Below are 26,663 nucleotides of genomic sequence, written 5' to 3'. Positions count from 1 at the left end.
GCCCTTGACGCATCTGTTTGATCGTGTGCTTTGTGTCCGCCTTCAGGAATATCACAATCGGGTAGAACTGCGCATAGTTCAGCCGATCGACCGCATTCGGTGTTACATCGAGCAGCGCATGCTTTCCCCGGTCCATGATGTCACGAATGTTTGACAGCCGCACAATGCCACCACACTTGGACGAACCCTTATCGTCGTCCTGCAGCGGTGCCGTATATTTGTCGGGGAAATCTTTCATCAAACGTTCACGCGCAATGTCCGCCACCGGGCCGAAGATCACTACGGGACGAACGAAACCCGGATGCCTCAGTACGACACGCTCGTAGGCCGGGAATTTGGAGATGGCGTCCGAGAACACTACATCGTCCCAGTTCTCGCGCGACAGTGACTTCGATCGGCGATGCGTTGAGCGGCGTCTTCGGAAAAAGCTAACCCGCGACTCGGATGCATTCAGTTCCTTCTTGCTTGCGTTGAACTGCACCGTTGCCAGCTCCTCGGCCCGGGCCTTGTTAGGAATGACACCGCGCTGCAGCTCTTGGTGGCCACGTCCGATGCGTAGCACCTGCCAGGCACCAACTACCCCATTGTACAGTGTATCTATCACCCGGAACACATCGCCCGCCTTGAAGGACAGTTCACCCTTAGTCGGTGTATCGCAGTGGAAGTGCGTCTTGATGTGAAACGAGTCTCCCCGCTGCTGGGCGGTAATGCTGTCGAACTCCTCCTTACAGTACTGTACGATCAGATCGATGCGATCTTGCAAGCTAAGCAAGAAGAGGACAGCCTCTTCCCTGGTAACTCCGTTCATGTCCATATCGTTCACTTTTAGTATTTTGTCCCCCGTCACTAGACCCTGTGCGGAGGCGGGACTGTTCTGCTGGACGGCCGTCACAAAGATGCCTACCTCGTTACCGCCCGTCAGCCGAATGCCAACCGAGCCCTCCTTTTGGAATGTGATGTAGCGTGGTTCTGACGTCGGAGGCTTTTCGTCCATGAGCTGACGCCGTGAGGCGTAGAAATCTTCACCCCTAGGCGGTGGTGGTCTTGGCGGCTCGTCGACGACACTGCGCGATCGGGAATGGCCGGCAGCACCACCATCCGCGGTACGACTAGACGTGCCCGGTGGCGTACTGGGACGATCGAGCTGCTGTAGTGAAATATCTGTCAGCGGCCCTCGGGAACGTCCTCTGGGCGTTAGGTTGCTTTTATCATCCGCCAGCAGTGTGCTCATGGCGGACGGTCTCGTCGGGGGTTGTACATACAAATTTTGGCCAGAGTATGAACCACCGCCCGTTCCGTTCAGATAATTCTCATCCATATTGCTACAATTCGAGACCTGGGCCGTGTGTGAGTAGACGGGCGATTGCATCCCTGATGCCGTACCACCACCAGCGCCTGTCCCATAGTTCCCGCTAATACCGTTCGGTTCGCGTAGCACAGCGAGCGTTAACCGCTCCTTGCATCCATCAATGATTTTTTTCGCCTCTTTCAGGCTCATCGAATCATTGCAGTTGGTATTGTGGATGCGTGTGACCAGATCACCTTCCTGCAGTGAATATCCATTGGCTGCCAGTTGATCTTTAGTCTTGGATGATATTTCCTGTAGAGAGAGACACAAACAAACAAGGTAGGATTAAAATTGTCGATCTGCACGCATCCGACCAAAAACTACCAACCCGTATAAACAATCGACAGCCGAGGACAATCCCGAAGTCGTCCTTTTTGTTCGCCTTCGTGACGATTACTTTGATTTGCTGCTGAGATCCATTGTTTGCACCGAGCCCTAGCCCAGTCGAGCTGATACTGTGCTGGTGTTGATGTGAATTCATGCCAACAACACTCGTCGGTAGGCCACCGATCGCACCACCGCCGGGCCCTCCCGGTCCACCAGACATCCCGACGACTCCGCCAGGTCCGGTGGCCGCCATCCCATGCATATTCGCACCCGGAAGTGGATGCATCAGACTGTGGTTCGGTACGCGCCGTTTCACCATCAGTGTCACCGTATTGCCACTATCACGCAGCACCTGTACGGCTGTGGCATATTCGACATTTTCTAAAGACACACCGTTTACGGAAATGATTCGATCATTAACTCTGCACGGAAGAAAGTGAAGAAAGAAAAAAAGTTCGATTATTGTAGAACTGATGGTGGCAAGATGGTGACGATGGAGAAAGACAAGCGTGTGGCCTTACTGTAGTTGACCCTCGGCGGGACCATTTTTGAGCACATCGCTAACCGCAATCGATGGGTCACCGTTCGCAAAGTGCGGATTATCACGTCCGCCCGAAACGGCTATGCCAAACCCATATCCGGTAACTCGGGAAAGTGTTACCGTGCTGTAATCCCAGGACGTTCTTTCCAGCTGCAAGAGAAGAATGAAACCAAAAAACCATATAAATACGTTTACCAAATCAAGATAGCAACACTATTAGTTGATGGACTTATTTTGTACATATTTGTTTATGGGACAATCAAATAATCTTTCTTGCTTTATAAGGTAACGACACACAATAAACCTAAAGCCTCTCTTTTTGGGCACATTTTGCAGGAGAAAGTAAGGAAAAATCATTGTCACGATTGCTAAAAAAAATCCATTTGTTTGTGGTCTTTTTTTTTTTTTGACGTTCCTTTCCTATAGGCTCTCTTCGGTACAGTTGCTTCTGGGGCTGCTTTCTCTGGGCGCACGTGATAGTGCGTGTTTGTGCAGTGTAAGCTGAGTAAACACTATAACAGCAATGTTACCAGATACATTTGTAACTTGCCATCGTCACAAGGGCAGAACATCCGTTGCATACACTGGCGAGCCCGCATAAACACATGCTTAATGCGTACAACATGCTGCTACGTATCGCCCGATCGCCGCATAATCCAACATGGAATCTGGGATGGAGAAATCGGACAGCAAGTCGTAACAATGGCTGCCCATTGATGATGCGTAACGACATTCCCCGTGCCCGGGAGAGGCAATCCCGAAGAAGACGCGCAAGGCAGTTTAACGGAAACAAGTCGATCTGCTTTCCCATAGTGGTTCACGATTTTAATCAAGCTTAATTCAATTAAAAGCAAGAACCTCATGCCATGGCCTTGTGTGGCATGAAGTTCCAAAACCCCTGTTTGGCAAGGTTAAAGCAAACATTTCGTCCATACATGCTATCGGGCAGATTGATGTTTGTCTTTTGCATTGGAAAAAAGGATTGAATCGTTCATTGTTCAAAATATGGACAAATTTGCATGAGGATAAGAAATATTCACCAGCTATCACATGTCGCATTGAATAATCGTAACTAGTTTTTTCGAGTGATCCAAACACAATACCTTAATTATGTTCAAACAGATGTGACAAACTAGAGACAGGATATGAGAAACATCATTAGTAATTATTAGCTACCGATTGTTAGCTCAAAGATCAGCAACACGCAATCAGCAAGCGACACACCAAATGGTGGCATTTATTGCCGAGCGAATCAAAAATGTACACTTTCTCCAAGGTTTTTGATTCAGATTGAAAGCTTCTATTGTAACCCAGATACAGCAGCTCGATATTGCAATCGTTCGTAGCTTGTGGGTTTTGTGGATTTTGTGCTAGAAGTGTTTAGAAAATCAAGCGAGCCCGACAAGTCACAACGGAACGGACCAGATCGAGGTGCTTGAAAACACAAAATGTGGCTCAAGAAAATATCTATTCAAATGCAGCGAGGAACTGAATGGGGTGAAAGCATGGCAAATTCCGTACAATAACACTGACGAAAGTGCGATCGGTCCACCTGTCCACCCTCTAGAGTCAGCCGTCGATCGAATCTGTTTTCCTGGCTGTACAGAGCAGCAGAAAAAAAACGAGACGGTAGTTATCGAACTGTGAAATTAATTATTACAAGCTACATGAGCCACAGAGAATTGTCAACCAAGGGTCCACCCAGTGCTATTATGCTTTACAAATGATAGCCCGTTTTTTTCCCTAGAGCCAAGCATGAACCAAGAAAATAAGGCCTTTGCACTCATCATTATCGTTAACATCATTAGCGTTATCGTGGGGGGAGGCGGGTGGGGGGGGGGGGATTGAGGTTTGACAAATCGAAACGATGTCAAATCAATGAGTCTGGCTGGGTGTGATGTGGGCAGCAAGAGCGATTGGGAAAAGAGAAATCATGTTAATTACGAGCTAGAAATGCATTGGCCGCGATGGGTCTTACGTGTAATATAAAGCGAGGAAATTAGTGCCGCTGCCGCTAGTGAAGATGTCCTAATAAAACTTCATAAGTAAAAAAAAATGTGACGATTTTAAAAATGATGACAAAAATATGAGATCAAAATTCTCACGATCCCCGCTGTCGATAGTTGTGCTACAAGCGATCCGAACGTGTGCATAATAAGCGAACCGAATGAATTTCGTTCAATTTCATGCAACATTCCTGGTCACCTCCGATCATCGCAATACACTCGAAGCACAGCTGGCGGCAGCAGCACCAGCTTGCCTGTTGATCGATCGCAAATCGCGCGAGGGCCCCGCCGATCGATTCGGTGTGCGAAAACCATTGCGAGAGGTGACCGAAACTCTCCACGACCACCGCGACATGATTGAGGTTGAGCTAGATAAAAAAAAAGCCCATTACACGACGCGCTCACGTCCGAAAGGCTGAGCGGACAACACAACCGCTACACAAAGGCTCAGAACGATGGCACGGGACGGGAGGGCGGAATGAATATGCCCTTCGACGGTGTATAATGGCCATCTTACTAGCACACGGGGCGGCCCCGACTCAACTTGCCTGTTGTCCTAGAGCGGTGCTACTTGTTAGAGTGCTGTGTGAGGTGGGCTATGAAGGAAATGTTGCCTTTCTTTTCATTTAACCATTACAAAGCAGCAGTAGCAGCAGCAGCAGCAGCAGCAGCATGCAGCAATCGGCTAAGGAAGGGCAGCAACGGGGAATGCGGGTTTTGTGGTAGAAGTGAGGATGCTAAATATATGGGGGCACCATAACGCAATAGAACGGTATACCGTCTGAAAATAATAGTAACAAGGCTTTTAATCGATTGAGAGGTTATTATTAGGCTCGATATTGTTTGCTGTGTTCCACAAGCAGATTCAAGCGGCATAACAGAGTATTAATCCTAGCATTTTTGTATCAAAATACAGTTTAAAAAGGGCTCACAAACGGCTCATGCTAATTTTGATTTACATAGTATTAGTCAAACATACACAGTGAGACGGAAAATTTCACTTTCTAGCAAACACGTCTCTCTATATACATATGATGCAGCGACACACAAACCGGAAGAAAGATCCAACCTAACCGATCGTCACACGACACGACAAACGGCAAATCGCAACTTCTCGTCCACGTTGCGTTACGTGAGCCCGAACTACGCTTAGGTGTGCGATCGTACGGGATGATGGGTTCACTTTCCTTCGGCCTGAACAATCTCTCATTAGCATCGCATCGTAACGCATCGATCGAAATCGTAGCGCCGGGCGCACACACACGCTAGAAGAAAGTGTCCGATCCGGTCGCAGACCATTTGTGATAGTGGATGGGAAGAGCACACGTTATCTACCTTCATTAGAGATGACGACGGGCAGGGATGATCGTTTATCGCACTTTCACCATTTTCTACGCACTTTTTCATCCACCCAACGGTTCGGTCGCATATTACACCGGTAGATGGTAATGAGTCCCCCTACTCCCCCTGGTACGATCGCGGCCCACTTTCTGGTCGGACTTTTTCGCCTTACGCTTTAAGGCGCTGCTCTAGTGCCTAGGTCGATTCGTGTGCGAAGGTAAATATGGTTAATGTGTCAATTAGTAGCGAAGAGGCAGTATATTACCTCACTGCAAACATCTCCCCCATTCCGTCCCTTTCCTGCCCCATAAATGATAGGGTGTAAAGGAAAAAAAAGGTAAATACAAAACAAAAATCAAAGGAAAAAAGATTGTACGCAAAAGTTGAAGAAAGATACAAAAAAACGCAACATGACCCAAACAATCGCTGAAAAGGGGCGATGGTATACAAAAGCTAAATGTGTCGGTGAAGCAGATTGGCGCACAATTTTCCAAACCAAGCGAGATGTAAACGTTTCAAACAAGACAAATCAATCGGAACGATTTGAATGGTACAATAGGCGAGGAAATTGCTTACGAATTTCCCGCTTATCGATTTTCGTCAATGATCGGATGTTTGATCACGTGTTTTTATCGTGTTTTATTTTATTTTATGTGTATGAAAAAAAGTATATTAAATTTAAAATACATTCAATTAACTTCTTTTCTTGTTTAAGTGCTATTAAAAGCATGCTGCTTTTCAGTTGAGCATACATCTTGCTTTTGCAAGGATTCCGGCGCACACTAAACCGTTGGGAGCAGCCGATGCATTTTTATTATTTGCCCCGTGCACCTTGTAGCAAACCGTCTTCGAACGAGCCACGGTTTCGTGCGTTTCGGCGGAACCTGCCACATTCCGCAACACGCAACACGATCAGCCATCACCAAGCCATCAGGCAGGCGCAAGCAAAGCCCGGTATATTTCTTCTGGGAGTGAACGCGAAGTAAGCGCGAGGAAAACACGCCACCACGTGAAGGTGGACATTGTTGCCACGAAGAAGTGGTAGAACTGGTCAGGTGAGTTTTTTCTTCTTCTTCCTCTTTTTTCTTCTCTCCTCCTTCTTGTTGTGTGTGTGTGTGTGTGTGTGTGTGTGTTATTTTTCAGGTTAGCCAGCAGCAGCACCCTTGCTTCTTCGGCGCGTTGAACGAGCATGCTTCAAGGCGGAAAGCTTGAGGGAGCTCTTGGAGGACCACGACGCTCTCCCCTTCGCCAATCGCTTGTAGTAGCTGTTTTTTCTTTTTCTTCTACTAGTTGTGTAGAACTACTACGTCGACTACGACTATTACTGTTACTACAGTCGCGCGCCTCGTGAACCATAAACATCCAGCGGAAACCCGTTACAATTGCGGTTAGAGACGGCAGGCGAGAAAGGGATTGCCGTACCAAGATTGCAGCAGCCATCATGATTAATTTATGGATATATTACTGTGATGCAAACGCGTACCACGAGTGCGCACACACGATCGATCGCATGTGCGAGAAGATGATGGTTGATCAAGTCCCGCAAAACCAACCAAAGGTTACGGGCAGCCAGGCGAGCCAGATCAAGCCCCGGCCAGCCAGCAATTTATTTCCTCCTGTCGATTGCCGTAATCCAAAACCGGAGGCTGGCTGATATTGGTACGCTTGGGCGTGTGTGTGTGTGCAATACGGTCGACAGGGAACTTTATTATGTTTAATGAGCAATGAGCTAATGTTTTCAACCAGTTTGCTTTGCAACATGCATTATGAAAGATTAGTTTTGCTTGCTATGGATTTGCTATGTGGACACTTTATTGCTAGTACCAACACTTGTGCAAATCATTTTAGGTAAAAAATTTGCATTTATGGTTTAACAGCAGCTCGGTTATTATTGGAAAGGTTACAATTTGTTTTTACTAATGTTTATTATTTTTATTGCAATCTCTCTTCTCCCGAAGAAAACCTTGAAATTCTCTTAATAAACCCATCGGATGAACCTTGCAAAAAAGGAAACTGTACATAAGTCCATTGCACTTCATACAGACGCATTGGGGAGTGAAATCAGCATCACGATGCATCATCACCATCCCCTACAGTGAGAAGGAAGGCCAAATCCGCACACAAACACCTTATAGAAAGAGAAAGGAGTAAAAAATCAACATCGATGCGAGTAGATCGCAATCAGTGGCAAACATAAACAGCCGATGAGGCACGGAACAGTGGCAAGATTGGAGATGAAGCTCGTGCTAAAGGAGATAAACGGTGGATAATCATTGCCCGTGAAAGCCAACCCGTAGAGCGACGTACAGCTGGAAGAAATCATACACCACACGGTGGGGTGAAGAAGACACTGGACGCACTGGATACGCATCGGCACGTTCGTCTCCAGCCCTGGAGTGAATGCCGCATGTACGCCGGACTGTAATAATATGATCGCAATGTGCAAGGTAATCGGATTCGCCACCGCACACGATATAGAATATGCTCGGTTTTCAAACATCAAGCTGTATTTATAGATGAAGTTGGGGAAACCTACACGAACAAACTGTCGAAAAGATGAATCGTTGCCTTTGTTTAGCACGAGAGTGCAGCTGACAATGTGGCGTTATTTAACATCTTTCGAGGAGGGTAAGGATGACACTAGAGAAATATTTAATGTAGACGAAAAACATCTGTAGAACATTATTTCTGACTTTATCAGACGTGCTGAAGCTACATTTTTCTATTCGAAATACCTTTAAACAGTTTTAAACGTGCCAGACTTTGCTCTGAGCAATCCACGATCACGTTAGTCGTATAAACGCAATTGTCCATGCAGTGACGATTTAATGGTTTATGAAAGGTATTGAGACTTCGAATAGGCCCATCGGAAGGACAGAATATCCAACGCAGCTTAGATCTTTAGTGAATCTTCGTAAAAGAAGAGCCCGGACATTATCTATCCTCATTTTCACTTGCTATACCCAATCGAAAACATTCCGTACCACGCTGCTAAGTATACAACATTACCTGAGAGTCACTGTGAAAGTGGTTGTTGGGCAGCTGGTTGGCTCCGCTCGGGGAGCCGAGCATATCCATCATCATCCTGCTGCCCCGCTGGATTACTGTACTACACTGTCAACACTTTACGAAATGGACCGAGACAGTGAGACTATTACTACTATTGCGACTACTGCACTGCTTTCACCACCCACCCCGTTGGCCAAACTGACCAAAACTGCACTGACTCCACAATGGGTGTACACATCAAGACAACTGGTGGTATCGATAATGCTGCTACTGCATCGCCAACAGGTGCGTTCAACATTCCTTCGATCAAGTTAGCAAAGCTTTAACACACACACACACACACGCACACACTTACGCGACCAACCACCACAACACACGGTTACTTAGATTCTATTTCTGTGTGCCTATCTGTTTAGCCGATAGAAAGCGATGACTGTGGTGCGGGGGCTCTGTTGTGTGGTTCGTCGATTGCGTCGAAGAAACCTTGAATTTATAATTCTCAGCTTTAGGGGCTGGAGAACTGTTTCGGGGAGGTTCGCCACACCGCAAACACTACCCGTCTGTGTGGCTGGTGATTAGAATATGTCAGCACACCCCCTTCCGGGCAGATTGCTTCCTTTCGTTCCGTTTCACTTTTTTCCTCCCGGGTGCTTTCTTTCTTTTGCGGCTCACACTGATGGATAATTCCGGCGTAAATCCTGCGATTGGGAGGAAATATTTTATGACGGTCAGTCTAGCTGTCCCTGCAGGTATTATGCTGCTTGACCACACGCGACAACCTTCACCACACCATCACCATCATCACCATAACTGACTGACTGACTGGCATGCCTTCCTGGCACCGTTGGACACACAACAAACCATGCTCGGGAGACGCGAACATAAATGACGATTGCGCACGGCAATACAGTGTCCGATCTCTCTGTCTCACACACACACACACCTTCAACGATAGACCCCGAACATCAAACAAAGCAAACCCGGCGAGGGTGGCGTTCTGTTATGCTGGGGGTGAAGGAAGGGACCGCAAACGCGCGACCGGTTTCTTATGTGTGTTTTTATTTTCGTTTCGTCTGGTCTCCCTTTGTGCTGGGTGCGTCTTTCCTCCTGCATGGGTTGCTGCCTCCTTCCCAAATCTCGATCGACTTGGGATTTTGGTTTTGTACCTGTTGATCCCGAAGAAGGCAGAACACGCAGCGAAGGGAAGAGGGGTTGGGCGCGATGCGACGAAATTCACCCTGTCACTCACACACTCTGTTCTTCATCGTGTCTTGCCTTTTTCCAATACCGAACATTAATGCTGGCGTATCCAAACATACAAACACACACACACACACATTCACGGCGGCTCATTCAAATATGCGCACACTACGCACAAAGCTCGCGGTCGTATGCGCGACACGCAAGAAACGACTTGTCGGATTCGGATTTCTATATCGCCATGGCGACGCGGATTGTGCTTCACGACGAATGAGACAGCAAATCAACCACCACCCCACAGCTTCCAAAGATTTCAACGATGACGGCACTGATCATGATGATGATGATGATGATGATGATGATTGTGTTGCCGTTGCGCTCTTTTCACGTATCTCTCGCTCACTCGCACGCACACACACACACACTCACTCACACTCAACTTATTTCTTTGCTCGCGAAATCTTAAGAAGCTTTTGATTTTCTTTTCTTTCTTCTTTTCAGGTGCGTCAGGGGTTTTTGGTCGGGCGGCCTCTTCACCCAAAGCACACCAGGGCTGGAGAGGATATAAGACGACGCTTACTTCTTTTCTCCCTGGTCTTGGTTGTGCCGTTGATCACATTTTAATACCTTTTAATGCCTATTGAAAAATTCGCACATCGACGCTTGAGCATTATATCGATAGTTACCAATATTTCAGAAGGTAATGTAACACTAACAATCTAACACTTTCATACAAGGACATACACGGTACGTACGCATGCACTGGGACAACATAATTTATACGATAAAACCAGAAAAAAATGTTTAAAAAGTGCATCAAAACATTAAGCTACTGCGCATAGTTTATATACTGACGAGGATTTGCCGCATTAAAGCATTCCTTGATTTTTAGATTTAAAAATGCCCCGTTCGCCCACACACACGCACACAAACACACAGAGATAGGGAAAGAACCACAGCCTACAGCATCCAAGAGCACTGGGAAGATCCTTGCCGAAATGAAAAATCACGTCTAAGTCATCACAAACGCGTTCGATTTGGACACAAAAATGGAATATTTCTCGAGTGAAACACACACCGTTCTTCCAACGTAGGGAACAATCCTATCGTTCAGTTCACCCTGCAACCCCTAAAAAGCCCTCTGCTGGCAAACGTTGCACGGGCGCGCACACAGGATCACACGCGAGAGACCCTGTCGACCGCTCGGAGACACGAAATAAAATGGACGACGCGCTAGCGATTTGATTTGGACCCCGGCGGGTCGAAGCATGGTGCCCCGTTTCGCTTTCTCTTTGTGCGGAACCCGTTCGGCTCCTCTCTTTCTAACACCACCATCATCATCATCATCATCACCACCACCATCACCATCACCGTCATCGTCGTGAAGTCGCAAGGCAGGGTTGATTTATGTTGAAACGACACAAGAGAGGGCTCGTGCGCGTGTAAAAAAGGGCCAAAGAGAGAGAGAGAGAGCGAGAGAGAGAGGAAGAAAAGTCCAGCCATTTAACAACGTGAGCCGCGCGCAACAGGCTTTTCGAGAGGCATGCACGCACACATGTGCAATCCTTGTTACACAGCGCCCTGGTGCGCCCTTCGTTGAACGAGCGTGCGGGTATTTGCATTAGAAAAGGAGCCACAGAAAGAGATGGCAATACCGCTTCCAACATAGGAATGCGATGGTATTTATGTTCCGCGTGCACTGGGAGCAAAAAATAAAAGCTTTTCGCGTTAATCTTGCTGCGCGTCGACGGACTGCAGCAAAAGCTTTGGCCAGCAAAACCGGCACTGCAGAAGGAAACTACAGCAGGAGTCCGGGTGAAGTTGTGAAGCACGGTAAGGGCAAGTTCGGCGAGCGCGAATGCCTCGGCCGAAGGACGCTGGAAGAAGAAAAGATTATGAATTCGCGACAGGGCCAAGCCGTTCCTGCGCTCCGAACCGAAAGGCGGCGAGCTTATCGTGTGAGTCACGCATTGGCAACACTTGCGCGCTTAAAAAGGGAGTGTTGGTTGTTGGGTTTTAGGGAAAGGAACCGAACACACAGGCACGGGCAGCAGTGCGAGGGTATTGCTGCTGGTTAAGATCGTACGATTTGGGCGATGGGAGAATATCAGCCAGGGTGAGAATATCTTTTACACTTCATGCGTTTACTATTGGTGAAGATCGTGTCCAGATCTCTGTCTAAATCTAGTTGTGACTACGATTACGAATTGAATTAAAAAGGTTTTTTTGTGTGAACATTTCTAGAGTCAAGGAAGAAGCATGGAGTCTCAAAAGGTGTATGAAACTTCTGGACCGTCCAAAGTACAAGATTTTATTAATAAATCACTTGTATTATAAAGTTTCCAAGCGTTACATTCGATTTCTCCTTCTTGGCTTAACGACCAACTAGTTCAAGGCGGGGAATAGCCCGGATAGGATTTCTTCCAGTGTTATATTAGTCGCCATAAATTTGCTATTACGATTTACGGAGCAAAAATAGAAACAAGTGAGTTAGCACGAATATCAATATTATTTGATAAATATTCAACCAATAGCGAATACGTGCTTGTAAAACCATTTCGAATACTGCACCCGCTTCGGGCACGATTAGCGCAACGTGTCTAAAAGAATTCCTCTCTCTTCCTGAACGTGCCAAATTCTTCGACGATGACGCGTTTACCGATGGGCTTTAAAGGCAATTCTCGTTTCTGCTTTTTGTTGATCTTTCGATACAGTGCCAGTTACATTCGGCATGAAAAGTTTTTGGAAATATTAAAAAAAATCCCCTCTTGAAGTTATTGTGCTCTAAGCTTTTGGCAATAACAATCCTAGACGCTTCTTTTGAAATTTATTAAGCACTGTGTTTAGCTGTGTGTATGGTCCTGAAGACAATTTCTGTTTTGAAGTAAATTCGAGACATGTAACTTCAATGTTGAAGGCTCATTGTTGCTTTTGTATCTTATCTCTAATTTCTTAAGAAATGTTGTATTCAAGAAATAGGCATGGATTTTTTTACAAATTTCACATATTTAATCTTCTGTTAAAACCATTTACAGCTTACGATAGTTTTATCATTTTATGATAACCGATCTATACACTCCTATCTACACAAGTAACATCTACCCTTCTCGGGTACCGATCTTATCTAGCCCCGGTGCTGGACTGTACTGGTGAACACACCCGCCTGACCAAAAATTCGCTAAAAATAAAAGTCAATATTGACAGACGTTTCACATGAAATGAGCGACAAACAAAACAACAAAAAAAGTCCCCCCGGAGTCCCCCCCCCCCAAAGTCCGACGGTTCGAGTTTTAAAAACTTTTGCTCCGTCAACCATAAATCCTTGACGTCGTGACACGGAGGATTTTTGGCCAATTCGTATTGAATTTACATAAAAGAAGGCTTCGCTTCGCTGCCATCGTTTGTTCTTGGCAAAAGCACAACACCACCGTCCGCTGGCTGGTGCTCGTTTTTGCATATCGCGTAAGAAAATGAGAGTCAGCACCCTTTGCGACAAGGCGAACGAAAGACTTTAACGCTCGTTGCCAAAGTAAATGGTGGAGACAGACAGGAAACCCCCCCGCATTTTGTTTTTCTTCGTGTAAGAGAGAGACAAATTTTTTTTTCGGCACACTCTCACAACAAACGACGAATTGTAGGACTAATAGAATTGCCTCCTGTTTGTTAAAAACTCACGAGGTTGTGTATTGTAATTGGACATGGCAAACAGAGAGGTGACCGCTTGTAGTATGTTGAAGAGGGCAAAACAAAATGTTAAAATAAATCACACTTTTAATACAATAAATTCCGTACACCCTGTGTAAATAAATATGGTAAATTTTCTTATAAATTTTCCGTAATTGATTTTCCCTTATTGTAGAACAGCTTTATGATATTGAAAATCAAAAAACAAAACAAAATGCCTACCTGCTGCTGCAAACGTTTCTGGAGATGATGGTGTTGTACTAATTGCATACCGTTCGGCTGATACTGATGGGGTGTGTATTGCATACCGTTGGGCGCGTAATGTTGCGCCAGTTGCATACCGTTCGGTACTGGTGGTCTATTTCGAAAACCATTGTAACAGTTGGGCAACCCGAGTGGATGTGGCTGACGCTGTGCTGTCCCGTAATAGCCAGGAACTCCGGCAGAATGCACCCCTGGCTGATAGGCCACTCTACCAAAGGACGCTGGCAGCGTACGGTAGCGGGCCATTTTTTCTGCATCGTCTCCTGCCCGCCCTTCAAAATGTGCCGGAGAGGGAGCGGTCTTGAAGAAATGCTCCGCAGGATAAAAGTTTTTCGTGGTGATGGCGGACGAAACGTACGAGTTTCGTTTACGTTTCCCTTTCAGTGAGGCCGAGTAAGATTTGCGACGATGTCGCTGACTGCCACCACCATCGGAGCTGTGGCCGGATGATTTGACGATGCTTTTGACGCCCACATTTGATTTAGGCGTACGCCTTATCCACTTGGGCAATTTCATTTCGACTACGTGTTTCTTTTTGTCAGAAGCAGAGGCACCGGAACACCGTTTTTCGGTGAATGCAAAAAATCACTTCATTTTAATGTACGCGATGATGGTATGAATTCTTCAAGAAAACCACTTTCCACATGCACGCACACACCACACTCTACGAGGGACCAATCCCTGTTTTTTTTTTGTTGTGGTTGCTGTTGCTGGTGGCCGCCCAACCGTCTTTGCGCGCGGCGTTCCACTTGGGCTAATTAAATTAGAACAATCTCATTTCCACCTCTTGACGGCGGCACCCGACACTCTAAGGAAACAAACAACGCCACATTTGTTTAACGATGATCCAAACAAAACCCGAAACGGAGGGTTGTAAAACGTTGACGCATGAAGCCACAAGAAAATTGATTTTCTTTCACTTTTCTTCGCAACATAGCATCGAACGGAGGACCAGCGGTTAGTGGTCAACACAACACTCTTTTACACGCGTGTATGAGGGGCCCGTGGCTTATGAATGGAATGCTTCCTGACCTTTCAACCTCGGTAGGCACTCTCTGCTCTCCGTACCATTACCAACTTTTGCGAGACGGTTGGTCAGTGGCCACGATTTGCGATTTCATCATAATTTCACGCACGAAGCACACAACATCGCACGGTCCGTTTGACCGACACCGCCACGTCCGAAGGTAGACGAATAAAAAAAAATATGCGCCACTAATTCGGGTTTCGGAGGTCCACAAGGCATCGGACGAAGAACGGTAACGATTTCGAACGCTTCTATTATTTGATGGAGGTTGTGAAGGCCACTCGCGGAGCTTTTTTTTGCCGGTTGACTGTTTCACTTTTCCACTGGAAGTAGTGACCACAGCATTGGGAGCCCTAATCTCAGTTAACAAAAACGCCCCTTTTTTACAACAACTCGGTGCTCTTGAAAGGGGCAGATATTTGTTTTTAAAAATGATATCAAGTACTGACACACATCCCTTAGACTAGGCACATATAACACTACAATCGAACGAATTAACCATTAAAACACAGAGCCAATAATACTTTCGTTTTCATCGCACAAGCACAAGTGGATTGAAACAAAAATTTTAACATTACATCGACTAGAATTGCAAATTTCTCACAACACAAAAAAAAATAGATATAAAAACAATCTCACTAGCACTGGACTTCTAGTCCTTAGAACATTAACGTACGGCGTGTTAGTAACGACTAACGGCTGGCCAGAAACGAAGCTGTTACAAACCAGCACAAGATATCGCACGAGTGTAACAACACGAGTTCGTACCATCACACACGAATCGTACATAAAGTGTCGTAGCCACACAGTGTCTTCGTGGGTAAACGTTCGGCGGTTCATGAAAATGGAAAATCGTTTCCACTGCTATCGCTCGTGAAAAGCACCACTGCACCCCGGGCTCACGATGGGCAATGATATGCCGGCAATCGGCAATCGTATGCCTCGCGGAGGAGCGGTTCATTTCGCGATGAGGTAGTTCGAAAAGTTTGAACCATTATCGGTTGGAATCTATTTTAAATTTTCTTATTTGCAATGCAGTAAATAGCTTTTTGCACTGCTGAATTCAAATACAAGCTACAACTATAAAGTATTTGGAGTGCAGGGTAATTTTACTTTACAGTACATATGATTCATTGCTAGAATTATTTCACTGACAAAAAAAAATGTCCTCTGTCCTTATGCTTGTTCAAATAAAATCAACGACACAATGGTAGATAATATAAAGCAGAAAATACTGGCAAAAGTCATACGCTCATTAAGCATTCTTCAAAAATATTACCAACAAGATCGGATTGGATCTTGCAAACCGATTGATTAAGGTTCTTTGATAGTGTTTTGTATAAAATATTAAAATGTTCGCTGCCCAGGCCAGTTGGAGGAAGGTTTATCGATCAATATAGCACTCCAAAAAGAAAAATAGCACGCCAAAAAGAGAATACAGTCTGATAATCACATGACCCGCTTCGTCTCAGATAAGCACAGACATAATTAGATAACAATGTCCAGCTTGTAGAGAATATTCTTTCCCCTTTAGACCCTGTGAAATGAGTTTCGTCTGATGGAAAGTATAGTTTTTTGACGTTTCCGCCATCCTCCAGACATTTGAATGATTCTATATGAAGCACGAAGCAATTATAAACAGTTGTCAGCACGTGTCTCGCTATTTCAAACCTCTATGTTTACTGGTTACTTTTTTTTTGCTAGACTTTTTAGGGCATTATACAAACAACGACATAGGTTAGGATAATTCAATATTATGTCATTCAAAACTGTTGATTTCTTTAACGATCTTATAAAAATCATACACAACATTTGCATCAACCCTTAGATGGAAACAAATATCGACTTTAGGGAGTGTTTGCACTACCACAAGCACCCCAACAACCAATGCGCTTTGCCATCGTCAATTGCATTTATCCCTACAACCTCCTCCCCACACAAAAACTACAAAGTTTTCCCAAGGATTAAAAGGACGAACATCGGTCTAACGACCAACCTAACCCACCTTCCAGGTCTGACGGCAGCGGTGCTTGCTGCTTCACGTGTGTGTGTGTGTGTGTGTGCGTTCAATTCCCTACTGGATATCGACTCCCTTAGCGGCGTGCACCCGAACGGTGTGAACTGTAAACTCTGGATAAGCTACGTTACGTTTCGGCAGGGGTAGCGAACAACTCTCTAGGAAAGCGGAAGGTGAAGCCGGTCAACTAGCTGGCGGGGTGGCGAAAACGAACGACAACCATCCCAACACGAAACATGACCATGCGCACTGCCAATGTTTTTCTTTCCCGAGAAGTTGGCATCTAGTTGTAACGATCCGCTTCCCTTCGAGTTTACTTCCGATTTCGATATCCAGCACTACCTCTGGTTTGCCAGCCCCCTCCCCCCGGAGGATGACCTACAACCCTCACCGTGTGCATTTTCGGGACGACAACTCTTGGCTAGACATTTAACCGACCGTATTGCTCTGGCGGCAAGGCACACAAAATACAAAATAGGATCAAACGCACACGCACAGTACGGACACTGAATTCAAACGAAGGATACGTCTAACGGCGTGAAAGGACCGCAGTAGCAGCAGTCCACCCCAATCAGCCAATCTTCCGGCCCACTTACCACTGCACTCTGTACATACCACAGGTTATCGTCCTTCGATCAATGACCCGCTCTCTTCTTCTCGCATCTGATTCGAACGTGTGGCACCCTCAACCGTACTCTATATTTTTGGATTTTTGTTGCTTAATTTACACCCATATCCTTTTTCCATTTGCCAATCGTCATACAACTGCTTCCACACTCCGACGTGGTTATGAAAAAAACAAAACTCCCCATCGACTATCAAAAGGTGAAACTAGCGATATCCTTTCGGCAGCATTCCTGGCGCCGACCGAAGCGCTTACCTGACCCTGATGGGAAGGGGAATGCTTCGTACGCCAGCGCGCACTATGTATGTAGAGCCCGACGTATGGAGCTATGTGGGTTTGTTATTGTTTTATTTGCCGCTCTTTAGCATACCGGTAACTCCTTTTCCGTAGGGCCTTTTCGAAACTGGGTGCGTAAGCATCCTTTCTCTTTCGCTCCGTTTGTCAGTGTATACCCAGCCAACGTGTAGAGCACGACTCTACACTTCGACACTACGGACGTGCCCGGTGCATACAAAATTAGCATATTTATACGTAGCCGGACGTAATACAATTACAAGCCAGACGGTATGACTTTTTGAATAATAAACAAACAGATTGCTAGGCGAGTTTAAAAAAAGGAACCAACGGATGGGGTCGCGTGTGCCACACACGGAACAATCGATACTCCAAATGGTTGTTTATTTGATGCAAAGTGTTACAGCATGAATTAATGTGTAAATATCCAGAGAAAGAACAGCGATAATTAAATTGCTGTAACAAGGATTTCCTTAATGAAATGGAAAAATGGCTGAATTTTTAGTTCGTACTTTCCAGAAAAAAATGGCGTGTATGATGGCGAGGATGATAAGCAAAGAGGCGGGTGGGTTTCAAATAGTAAATAATAAGTCATTTATAATTTTTCCTAATCGCTGTGATATTTTCTTATGTGCCTGAAGTTATGCAATGTAACGCCACTCGAACGACATTTCCTGGTTCGAGATTAATGTTTTCTTTTCTGCCTAATTGAATCACGCAACTTCAGTAGCGAAAACAAAAATGTAGAAAAACATGAATCACTTACCACCTTCTCATCCTCGACCACCTGATCTGCCAGCACCTCGATCGTTTCATTCACCGACCGCTGGTACGTTCGCTGTTCCTTTTTCGATTTGCTCCGAAACAGGCTGGCCGTTTTGTTCTTCAAGTTTAGCCTCCGATCGGTGGTGCCACCGCCGGCCATTTCCCCGAACGGTGGTGAGCTAAACCGCTTTGGATTGAAGTACGAGTAGGCGGCCGATTCGGACTTTTGCAGCCGCTTGCTCGACGGTGGCAAGTGGCCTTGACCCAACGCCTGCCGGATACTGCGGAGCACACTTGCGTCGGGTACACCGTTGGTGGTGGTGGTCGCACTACTGCTATTAACGGAACTGTCACCGTTCGACGTTCGATGGTTGTTGCTTTGGTTGTTGTGATTGTTACTACTGCTACTGCTGCCATTGCTTATCGACGAGTTGTTAAAGTTGTTGTTCGACACGGCAAACTTGCTCTCACAGCCAGCAAGATCAATATGGGTTGCCGTACCGGCTACAGCCGTTTTCGATGGTAACTGTGGTATTGGTGGTGGTTGCTGCTGACTACTTGCGGCGGATGCGGTTGCCGAGATGAGTGAGGAACGACGCGAAGAAATGGTATTGCTGATCGGAGCCGTTGTAGGTGTCGGTGTAGATGTGCCACAGTAGCTTGTGCTTCTTCGCGAACGATTCGAATCAATTGTGTCTCTTTTGGGTGTCGAAAAAAAGGGAAGAAAATATAAAAAGGAATGCATGAATACATAATAAGCTTATTGATAACCGGAAGGAAAGAGCCACGGTTAAGAATATGATCGCTAAAAAAAGCTACTTAGCCACTGAAAGGGTAAGCGAACCTTTTCCGAAACTGTGGACTACGGAAAAACACTGGACTGATCGGTACAAAGTAGCCCAACTGTGGAGGACCTCCATCGGGTGGATGATAGGCACCGATCGCAGTTGGTGTGGGCACAGGCGTACAATCGTCAGTACAATCCTCGTCCGTTGTGGTCGTATTGCTGGTGGTTGTTGTAGCACTGTGCATAAAATGTTCTTCGCAATCATCACCGTACGGTACGGAATTTTCCGGCACTGTGTAGCACGAAAGATTCGAAACCGGACGACGGCAGCCAGGATAATCGCACTGAGCACTACCGTAGCCCGTAAACATTTGCATTTGATGATAGTCCATCTTGTGCCAACGTTAAACACTTTCTCTTCACTTAAAAATTGTCGATTTTACTGAATTACACTCAAAAACTTATACCTAGAGCAGTAAGTTGAGTACAAAAATCTGTTTGATATTCCTTTCCCAAAACTTACTCTAAAATCCTTGTCGATTTCGTAACTTTCCCACGTACAATAAAACAAAAAACCATGATAAAACCTCATAGTTCCACTACGACGATGTCTACCAAACCGAAAACCATAAAACACCCGCATCGATCAACGACAAATTCATTCGTCCAAATATTTTAGGAATGCACTGGTTAGGCAACGGGACGCCATAAGGTAACCGCCGCTAGATACGGCTGCAGCAAAGCAAAGCACCAAACACCTTCTCAGGGACAGTCTTACACATGTCCTCCTCTTCATCTCTGTCCCTACATTCATATTCTTTCGCACCGATCGTTCGTACCAACCACGATTCATTACGTTTCGTGAGGTTTTTCTGTTATGCCTATTTTGCTGCATTTGTCGCATTCTTGAAATAGCTTCGTTTCTTTTAAGGTCTATGTCCTATACACATGTCTCTGCAGAGGAATTGGGGAAATAAAGAAAATGCTATACGAATGAGAAGATGTTTTCCTTTTTTTTTGGGTGAATACATTTGAAAAATATAATATTGATGCTCTTTTCTAGGTGTGCTTTTAGCTAAATAAAACACCAAAAAATTAATTACCCCTTGTTAGAGTTTCCAGCACACTTTCACTTCCCTGACGCAGCTGCCTGCTCCAGTTTTCGCTTGAAAGTGATTTTGTTTTTACCCCTTTGTGTCATACCTGACTCCCCCAAAAACTCCCACATCATCACGAGATCACGACGACGAGCCATTCGAATGAAAATTAATGGCATTCGTGAGCCTTCGGAAAATCGATCGATGCTTTTCACCGATCACGATGCTGATCGTCATAATCAACCGATGATGATGGGTGTGCCTTAGAGTAGAGTAGAAAAATGCATTAGCATCATTGTACACCATCATCACAACCATCCTCCCCGGCAAGCAACCGACACCCGGCGGTTTGATATCCACGATATGAATTATTAACTTCCATCCTTGGTCGTCTTTCGGAAGTATGGAAAATCGCGCCATAAAGATTGCGAAAGCAAAGAAGTGGTAACGCACCCAACGATCTAGCATAGCCAAAAGAAGAAGAAAAACACATAAATTCTCACATCTTTCCTCACATAAGCCCAAACCGGGAACCATCGGATCACACTCCAAAAACGGGCGAATAAAAATATCACACAACTTCCTAAAAATAATACAACACTTTTAGCGACTCCTCACTTGTAAAAACCCATCGACCGGGGTTTCAAGATGCTGCAAAACTGTGACCCTTTACCATCACCCTGCTGCTGTTGATGTTGGCCACATATGGAAAAACATACCATAGAGACAAGCGCGCTGAGGAGACCCCCGATCGGCTGGTTTGGATTTTGCAGTGAAATTTAAGCGTCATAGCTGTTCATATATGCTGACGGAGGCAAATGGCCACACGTTACGCGGTGCTTGAGTATGGGATGATCGCGCTCTCTCTCTCTCTCTCCCTCTGTCTCTAGCTTCAGCTAGAGCTCTTCAGAGCACGTTAAAACTACATCCGTAACGATGGGCTGATGAGACATGAAGTCTATTCTAATTCCTCACAGCAAACACGCGAACGAATTGAGCAACTTTCCATTTGGCCCATGAATGTGGAACCGATCGGAATCGATCTTCACGTATTCTTCGTGAACACCCTTTGGTTACATGGGATTCTGTTCCCGATTGCTGCACGATTCTAGGTTTCCGTTTTTTTTTTTTTTTGTTGCGGCACACTTGTTATTCTAAACCACCTAAAGTAATTGACGATCGTTACGCTGCCGGATTGAATTGCAAAAAAAGGAAAAGCCCTCTTCAAAAAGAAAACAAAACACATATAATTGGCTTTTCACTAATGTAATACGTGATTTGTAATGTGATCGTTATGATTTGTAGTATCGCCAATTTAGCTCCCAAGCGCAGTTAGTGGCGGCAGTCGTTGGGGTCTTTGTTTCATTTTAACTCGTTGCAATGATTTTCTTAGCTCGATCTTTCGCCTAGCGTGTGCTTCATCTTTATTGCGCAATCGGATCGGTACGCTTGGAACCGTAAGGAGGCACTTGTTACATGCTCCACACGCACACACAACGGAACAGAGCAACCGAGTGGCCACACGGCAGCTGCAACTGCAACGAAGCGTCCTTCTGATGAGTTCTTCTAAATATAAATATGCCGGTGCGTTCGGTCTGGATAGGCGACACTTAAGCGCCAGTCTCGAATCAAAGAACACAGCTCTTCCCTCAACGAGGTGAAGCGAGAAAGGTGCATTTCGGGTGCAGAAATTCAAAGGTTGAAAACCCCTGACCAGTGAACAACGTTACCAGTCTGGCCACTGTCATGTGCATTCATTTCGCCGGAGGATAAATCATTTCGAGTGGCGAATGGAAGATTTATACTGTAGCAAACTTCCCATTTTTTATTGTCTATTTACAGCATGACTTGTGTCTTCGCGATAGTTCTAGGGCAACGCTACACAGCAGCAGAGTGTTTTTGTGACCTACTTTGCCTACAATTTGCACATAAATACAACATTTGTATCTTCTTGTCCGCATCTAGCAATTTTACTAATAACGATCATCTTGCACATTTATTTTCAATTCAAACAAAGCCCCTTAAGCTTAAGCACATTGCAAACAAACAATCGGCCGATCGACAAGCCAGGACACCCACGAAACGTTAGAGGTAAAATCACAGGAAATCCACAATCACGGCTTATTCACGGTACATTGCACCGACACGACGGAACGATCACCACCAGTCTACCAGTCACCAGAGGGTTTTTCCCTCAGTTGAGTTTTCCTCTGTCTGGTGACAAAAATATACTTTCCCGTCTGACGGGAACGCACTTCTTTTCACTTTTATTTTCATCCGTTTTTGCAACGGTCTGCGGTTCTGCGCAAAAAAAAGGAGAACCAAACGAACAATCCACAACCGCTACACATTAAACAACGCTTTATGTGTCGGATGTGCTAATGTAGTGAACATATTTTTTACAAATTTTGGACCAATTTGCAATTGAAAATTCACTTCTTTTACAGCTCGTAAGCGCACTCAGGAAGATTCTTTAAACATGCTGACCGCGAATGCACTTTTTTTCCCCTTTAATTTCAAACTTTTATTTACAATTTACAACTTGTGAGCCTTTTTTTTCCTTATGGCCTAATGATATGTTTGAGACTAGCAAGCACATAAGCCACTACGACGTTCTCATCACAAAACTAAAACGCGCGACTGGCCACGCTATCCGACCGCGTGCGTGCGTGAGAGTCAACTGCCAGCGGAGCACTCACCACGAATTCGATCTCGGCGTTGAGAAGATCGAGGACTGCCACAGAACAGTCTGCCTGAGAGAAGCATCACAAGTGATATCTCCCCACGAAATAAAAAAAGTCCCTTCCCCCCCCCCCCCTTCCCTCCCTCGTGTAGCGCTAGTGCGGCGGAGGCCTCTTTCGTAAATTGGTGATTGAAAAACCAAAAAATCAAAAAACCAACATAAAAAGAGGAAGTCCGTCCCAAAACCATGTGTTCTAATTTAAAACATTCGGCTGTCGGCAAACTGTCACGACCGGAGGAGCGAAATACGATAATCGGTTTCAGCGCCGCGGACACCGTCACGGCAGGCAGCGGCAGTGCGCTCGGTTGCGCGTGAATCCGATCGCCGATGAACCCAACGACGTGATGATGACGAGGCAGGATCGTCTTCATCCGACGTCGTGGGAGACACGCGTTCGTCTGTGTGTGTTGGTGGTGCATACGGTGGACAATTTGCGACCATAGTTTCCGTTGATCAGTGGCCAAGCATCGAACGGGTGGACAGCAAATATTTGGCGTCGTGAACCGTAACGGTGATGGGAGGTAATTAATAAATTAAACCCCTTACCGTTCACGTTGCTTTTCGATCTTCAATGCAAAAAATAAGTAATTAAAAATAGTGCGTAAACTGCCTGGAATATGGCATGGCAAACGCCACCTGTATGATCGTGTAGCATATGACATTACATAAATATTTAGCAAAAAAATAATAGCAGTTAAAATTAAGACGAATAAATTTTCTTTTTTCTTCTAGACTTAACGACCTGCTAGGTCCTGCCGGCCAGCTAGTTACTTTACTAGGCTACGGGGGGAAAAGTCGGCATTTTAGCCCCGGTCCTGTCGTGTGAAGACCGACTCCGCTGTCCCCTCTGCCATCGAATTTGCCCGAAATAAATAAACATAAACACGGTTCATGATAATCTTTCAACCAAAAGGACTATTTCCCAAGAAATTAGGACTTCCACTCACATTTTCTAGGTATGCAGAATTTTCCACCGCAAAAGATCATAAATCAAAAAACACTTTTCAAAGTAAATAAAAACAAAGGCATCAGAACGAAGATGGTTTATGCTGAATGATCCGTTAAACAAATAAACCAACCCCGTTCCATCTGCACCTGGGGCGGAGTGCAGCGCAGCGTTTTCTCCCCCAAACCGAGCTTAAATGCTACACTTCCGAAATGGAGCAATGCAGCAATGTCCCACTTTGAGGTTAAATGTAGACGACACTTTACCTCATACCTCCACCTCCGTAGTCATCGCCGTCGTATAAACCGGATCCAACCGGATGGTAAAGTGCGATCGAATCATCTAGCTAGCCTAAAGCAAGGCTGAACAAATGATCACTAACGCGCGCCATCAAGAACGAGAGATGTGAACTCGGTCGGGACAAAAGACAAACACCAAAAAAAAAAAATAGACAAGGCTTCCGGCCAGCCCGACCGGAACACCCGGAAAAAAGTCATTAAACTGCAACCGATTAAAGTTTATTTACGGAGTGTGAAAGAGTTAACTCGGGCGCCCCCGTTTCCTATCACCCCACCACCTCGCAAGTGAGGTGCAGTGGTTAACCACCACCAAAGGCCAAATAGCATCGTTTTTTGCCTCCACCGTTCTTGTCTGCCGTTCTTCGGTGCATCAAACCAACCAACTTGCATCAAAAGTTGACCGATGGTGCTGCTCTTGTAGATTTTACCGTGGGAAACGTGCTGCGTTCTGTTCAGCGGACTAGCTGTGGCTTTTTCTAAACCGTTGCAGTATGTGTGAGGATGAAGGTGGTCTCACTGGCACGATGGTATCTTGTTCTACTAAGCATGTGACTGTGCGGAAGGGCCGTTTAAATATTTAATGCAGCCCAATGTATCAAAAAGCGCATGGCACGTGTGTGAATGTTTTGTCCGGTTAAAGAGACTGCCCCGACACACACAAACACCCAGACGCCCTACCGAATGCTCGAAACATGAATCCCTACAAGCAATTCATGGGCCAACCGTTTTTATCATGACACAGTGATGTTTACTTGTGCTTCATTAACCTACATTAAACCTGCGTACAAAGGTGACACACAAACAAAGTGATCCGCTCACATATTGACGGGAAGCATAAGTGATTTGAAAAAAGAAGACTCACCTTTCTACTGTCCTACCCTCTACATTCTACCAAAAGAAGCGTGCTCAAGGGTTAAATGACCTCTTCCGGACAGCTGCTTTGGGGATGGGCGAAGCCCATGTGTCCCCAAATTAACGTTCCTTTTAATATCAAGTTGCAAGTGACAGTTGCAGTAATGGTGAATACGATGCGAAGCAAAATTACAATAAAAATAATCTGCTTCACACGAAACAAAACACCGAACTAACCACCATAAGCAGTTTTCGGAGCAGTGCGTGTGCAGGTGCGCACATGCACCAGCCATATGCTTTAACCTTGAAGCCGGTAAAAAGGCTGACGTGCTTATGCATCGATCGGTAGCATAATATGCTGAGGATCGTATATTCACGTGTTGTCGAAGTTTCCCTCTCGAGTCGTGTTATTTATCCTCAAAATTAAGGTAAAATTTTGTTCCGGCCTCCGAACCACGATCGTCCTTCTCTTTTAATATGCTGCGTCCAGGTGGTGTGGCCTCCCTGTGGCTCAGTAGGGCGAGGATATTTTTAAGGAAAGAATAAAGGAAGACACGAGAGAAATGCTTCCACTCGCAGGAAATACCCCGATCGCTTACCTGCCATTCTTGAGAGACGAATCATCGTGCGTGACTCCCGACAGAACGATATCCATCCCTGGAAATAAAAGCAAAGAAGAAATCAGCAATGGGAAAGAAACGGGCGAGGATTCATTCTTGTCGAAGAACTGCGAGAACTCGGCGCACTATGTTGACATCAGAGAACGGACACGGTTCGATTGCTAAAACCTTGAATGAATGCTGCGGATTGATGCACGAGTTGTAGATGAAATCGGAAGGGAAATATGACCACAAACCAAGCTGTGAGTTAGAGTTGCATGGAATCATGAGCGAAACCTAAAGCCGGTCACAAACGAGATACGAAGCAAAAAATGAAAAGCTAAGAAATATGGCTTTTTTTTCTTCGGTTTCTTCTTCCAGCCACTGCAGTTCAGCTGCAGTGTTACGCTGGCCTTCACGATATGCCAACAGCTCGGTGGATCGTTGAATCGTATGTTGCCCTGCTCTAATAACATGGCCCGTTAAGTGTAGCAGCTCTCACACAGTTCGTTGAATCAAAACGAAAGAAGTAAGAACTTGTGTAAATTTCCACCCGTAGCTCAGCAGCAACTTAACCATGTCACTCTAACCTCACCATGTCTACACACAGCCGGTGTACGGTAGAGCGGACGAAGGGTTAGCTGGCAGAACTCGGGTAAAAACCGAATAATAAATTTTCCAATTGTGCTTGCTCGATAAGCGGAAAATAATGGCTAGGCGCTTTGGGAAAACCGGAAGATCCGCATCAACCACAGCGCGCATCTGGGGATGGGTTTCGGTTTGCTCCCAGGGAAAACTTTTTGCTACTGCTGCCGTAAGGTTTGGTGAAACATTCCAGACAATACGTTGGCCACTGTACGGCTCCGTTCTGGGTGCTTTCGCGACGCGGGTT

General features: G+C 45.6%; 2 protein-coding genes across 3 annotated transcripts in view; one reads left to right on the top strand and one right to left on the bottom strand.

The window, feature by feature from the left end:
- Positions 1-26,663, top strand: part of LOC126558210 (maternal effect protein oskar) — a 91,162-nt gene that overhangs the window by 56,674 nt on the left and 7,825 nt on the right. The window lies entirely within an intron of this gene.
- LOC126559623 (uncharacterized) overlaps positions 1-26,663 on the bottom strand; it is a 43,695-nt gene that overhangs the window by 12,269 nt on the left and 4,763 nt on the right. Inside the window, exons 2-6 of the mRNA XM_050215793.1 lie at positions 25,772-25,829; positions 18,450-19,146; positions 2,197-2,366; positions 1,677-2,097; positions 1-1,600 (exon numbers count right to left, since the gene is read on the bottom strand). The exon at positions 1-1,600 is cut by the window's left edge and continues 182 nt beyond it. Of these exons, the coding sequence (XP_050071750.1) occupies positions 1-1,600; positions 1,677-2,097; positions 2,197-2,366; positions 18,450-19,146; positions 25,772-25,829 (2,946 nt within the window). The remainder of the gene's footprint in view (positions 1,601-1,676; positions 2,098-2,196; positions 2,367-18,449; positions 19,147-25,771; positions 25,830-26,663) is intronic.

Source organism: Anopheles maculipalpis, chromosome 2RL (assembly GCF_943734695.1).
Source record: "Anopheles maculipalpis chromosome 2RL, idAnoMacuDA_375_x, whole genome shotgun sequence".
Classification (NCBI taxonomy): Eukaryota; Metazoa; Arthropoda; class Insecta; order Diptera; family Culicidae; genus Anopheles; species Anopheles maculipalpis.
Note: the sequence above shows the minus strand (reverse complement) of the source record. Positions and strands in the feature narration are given on the sequence as shown.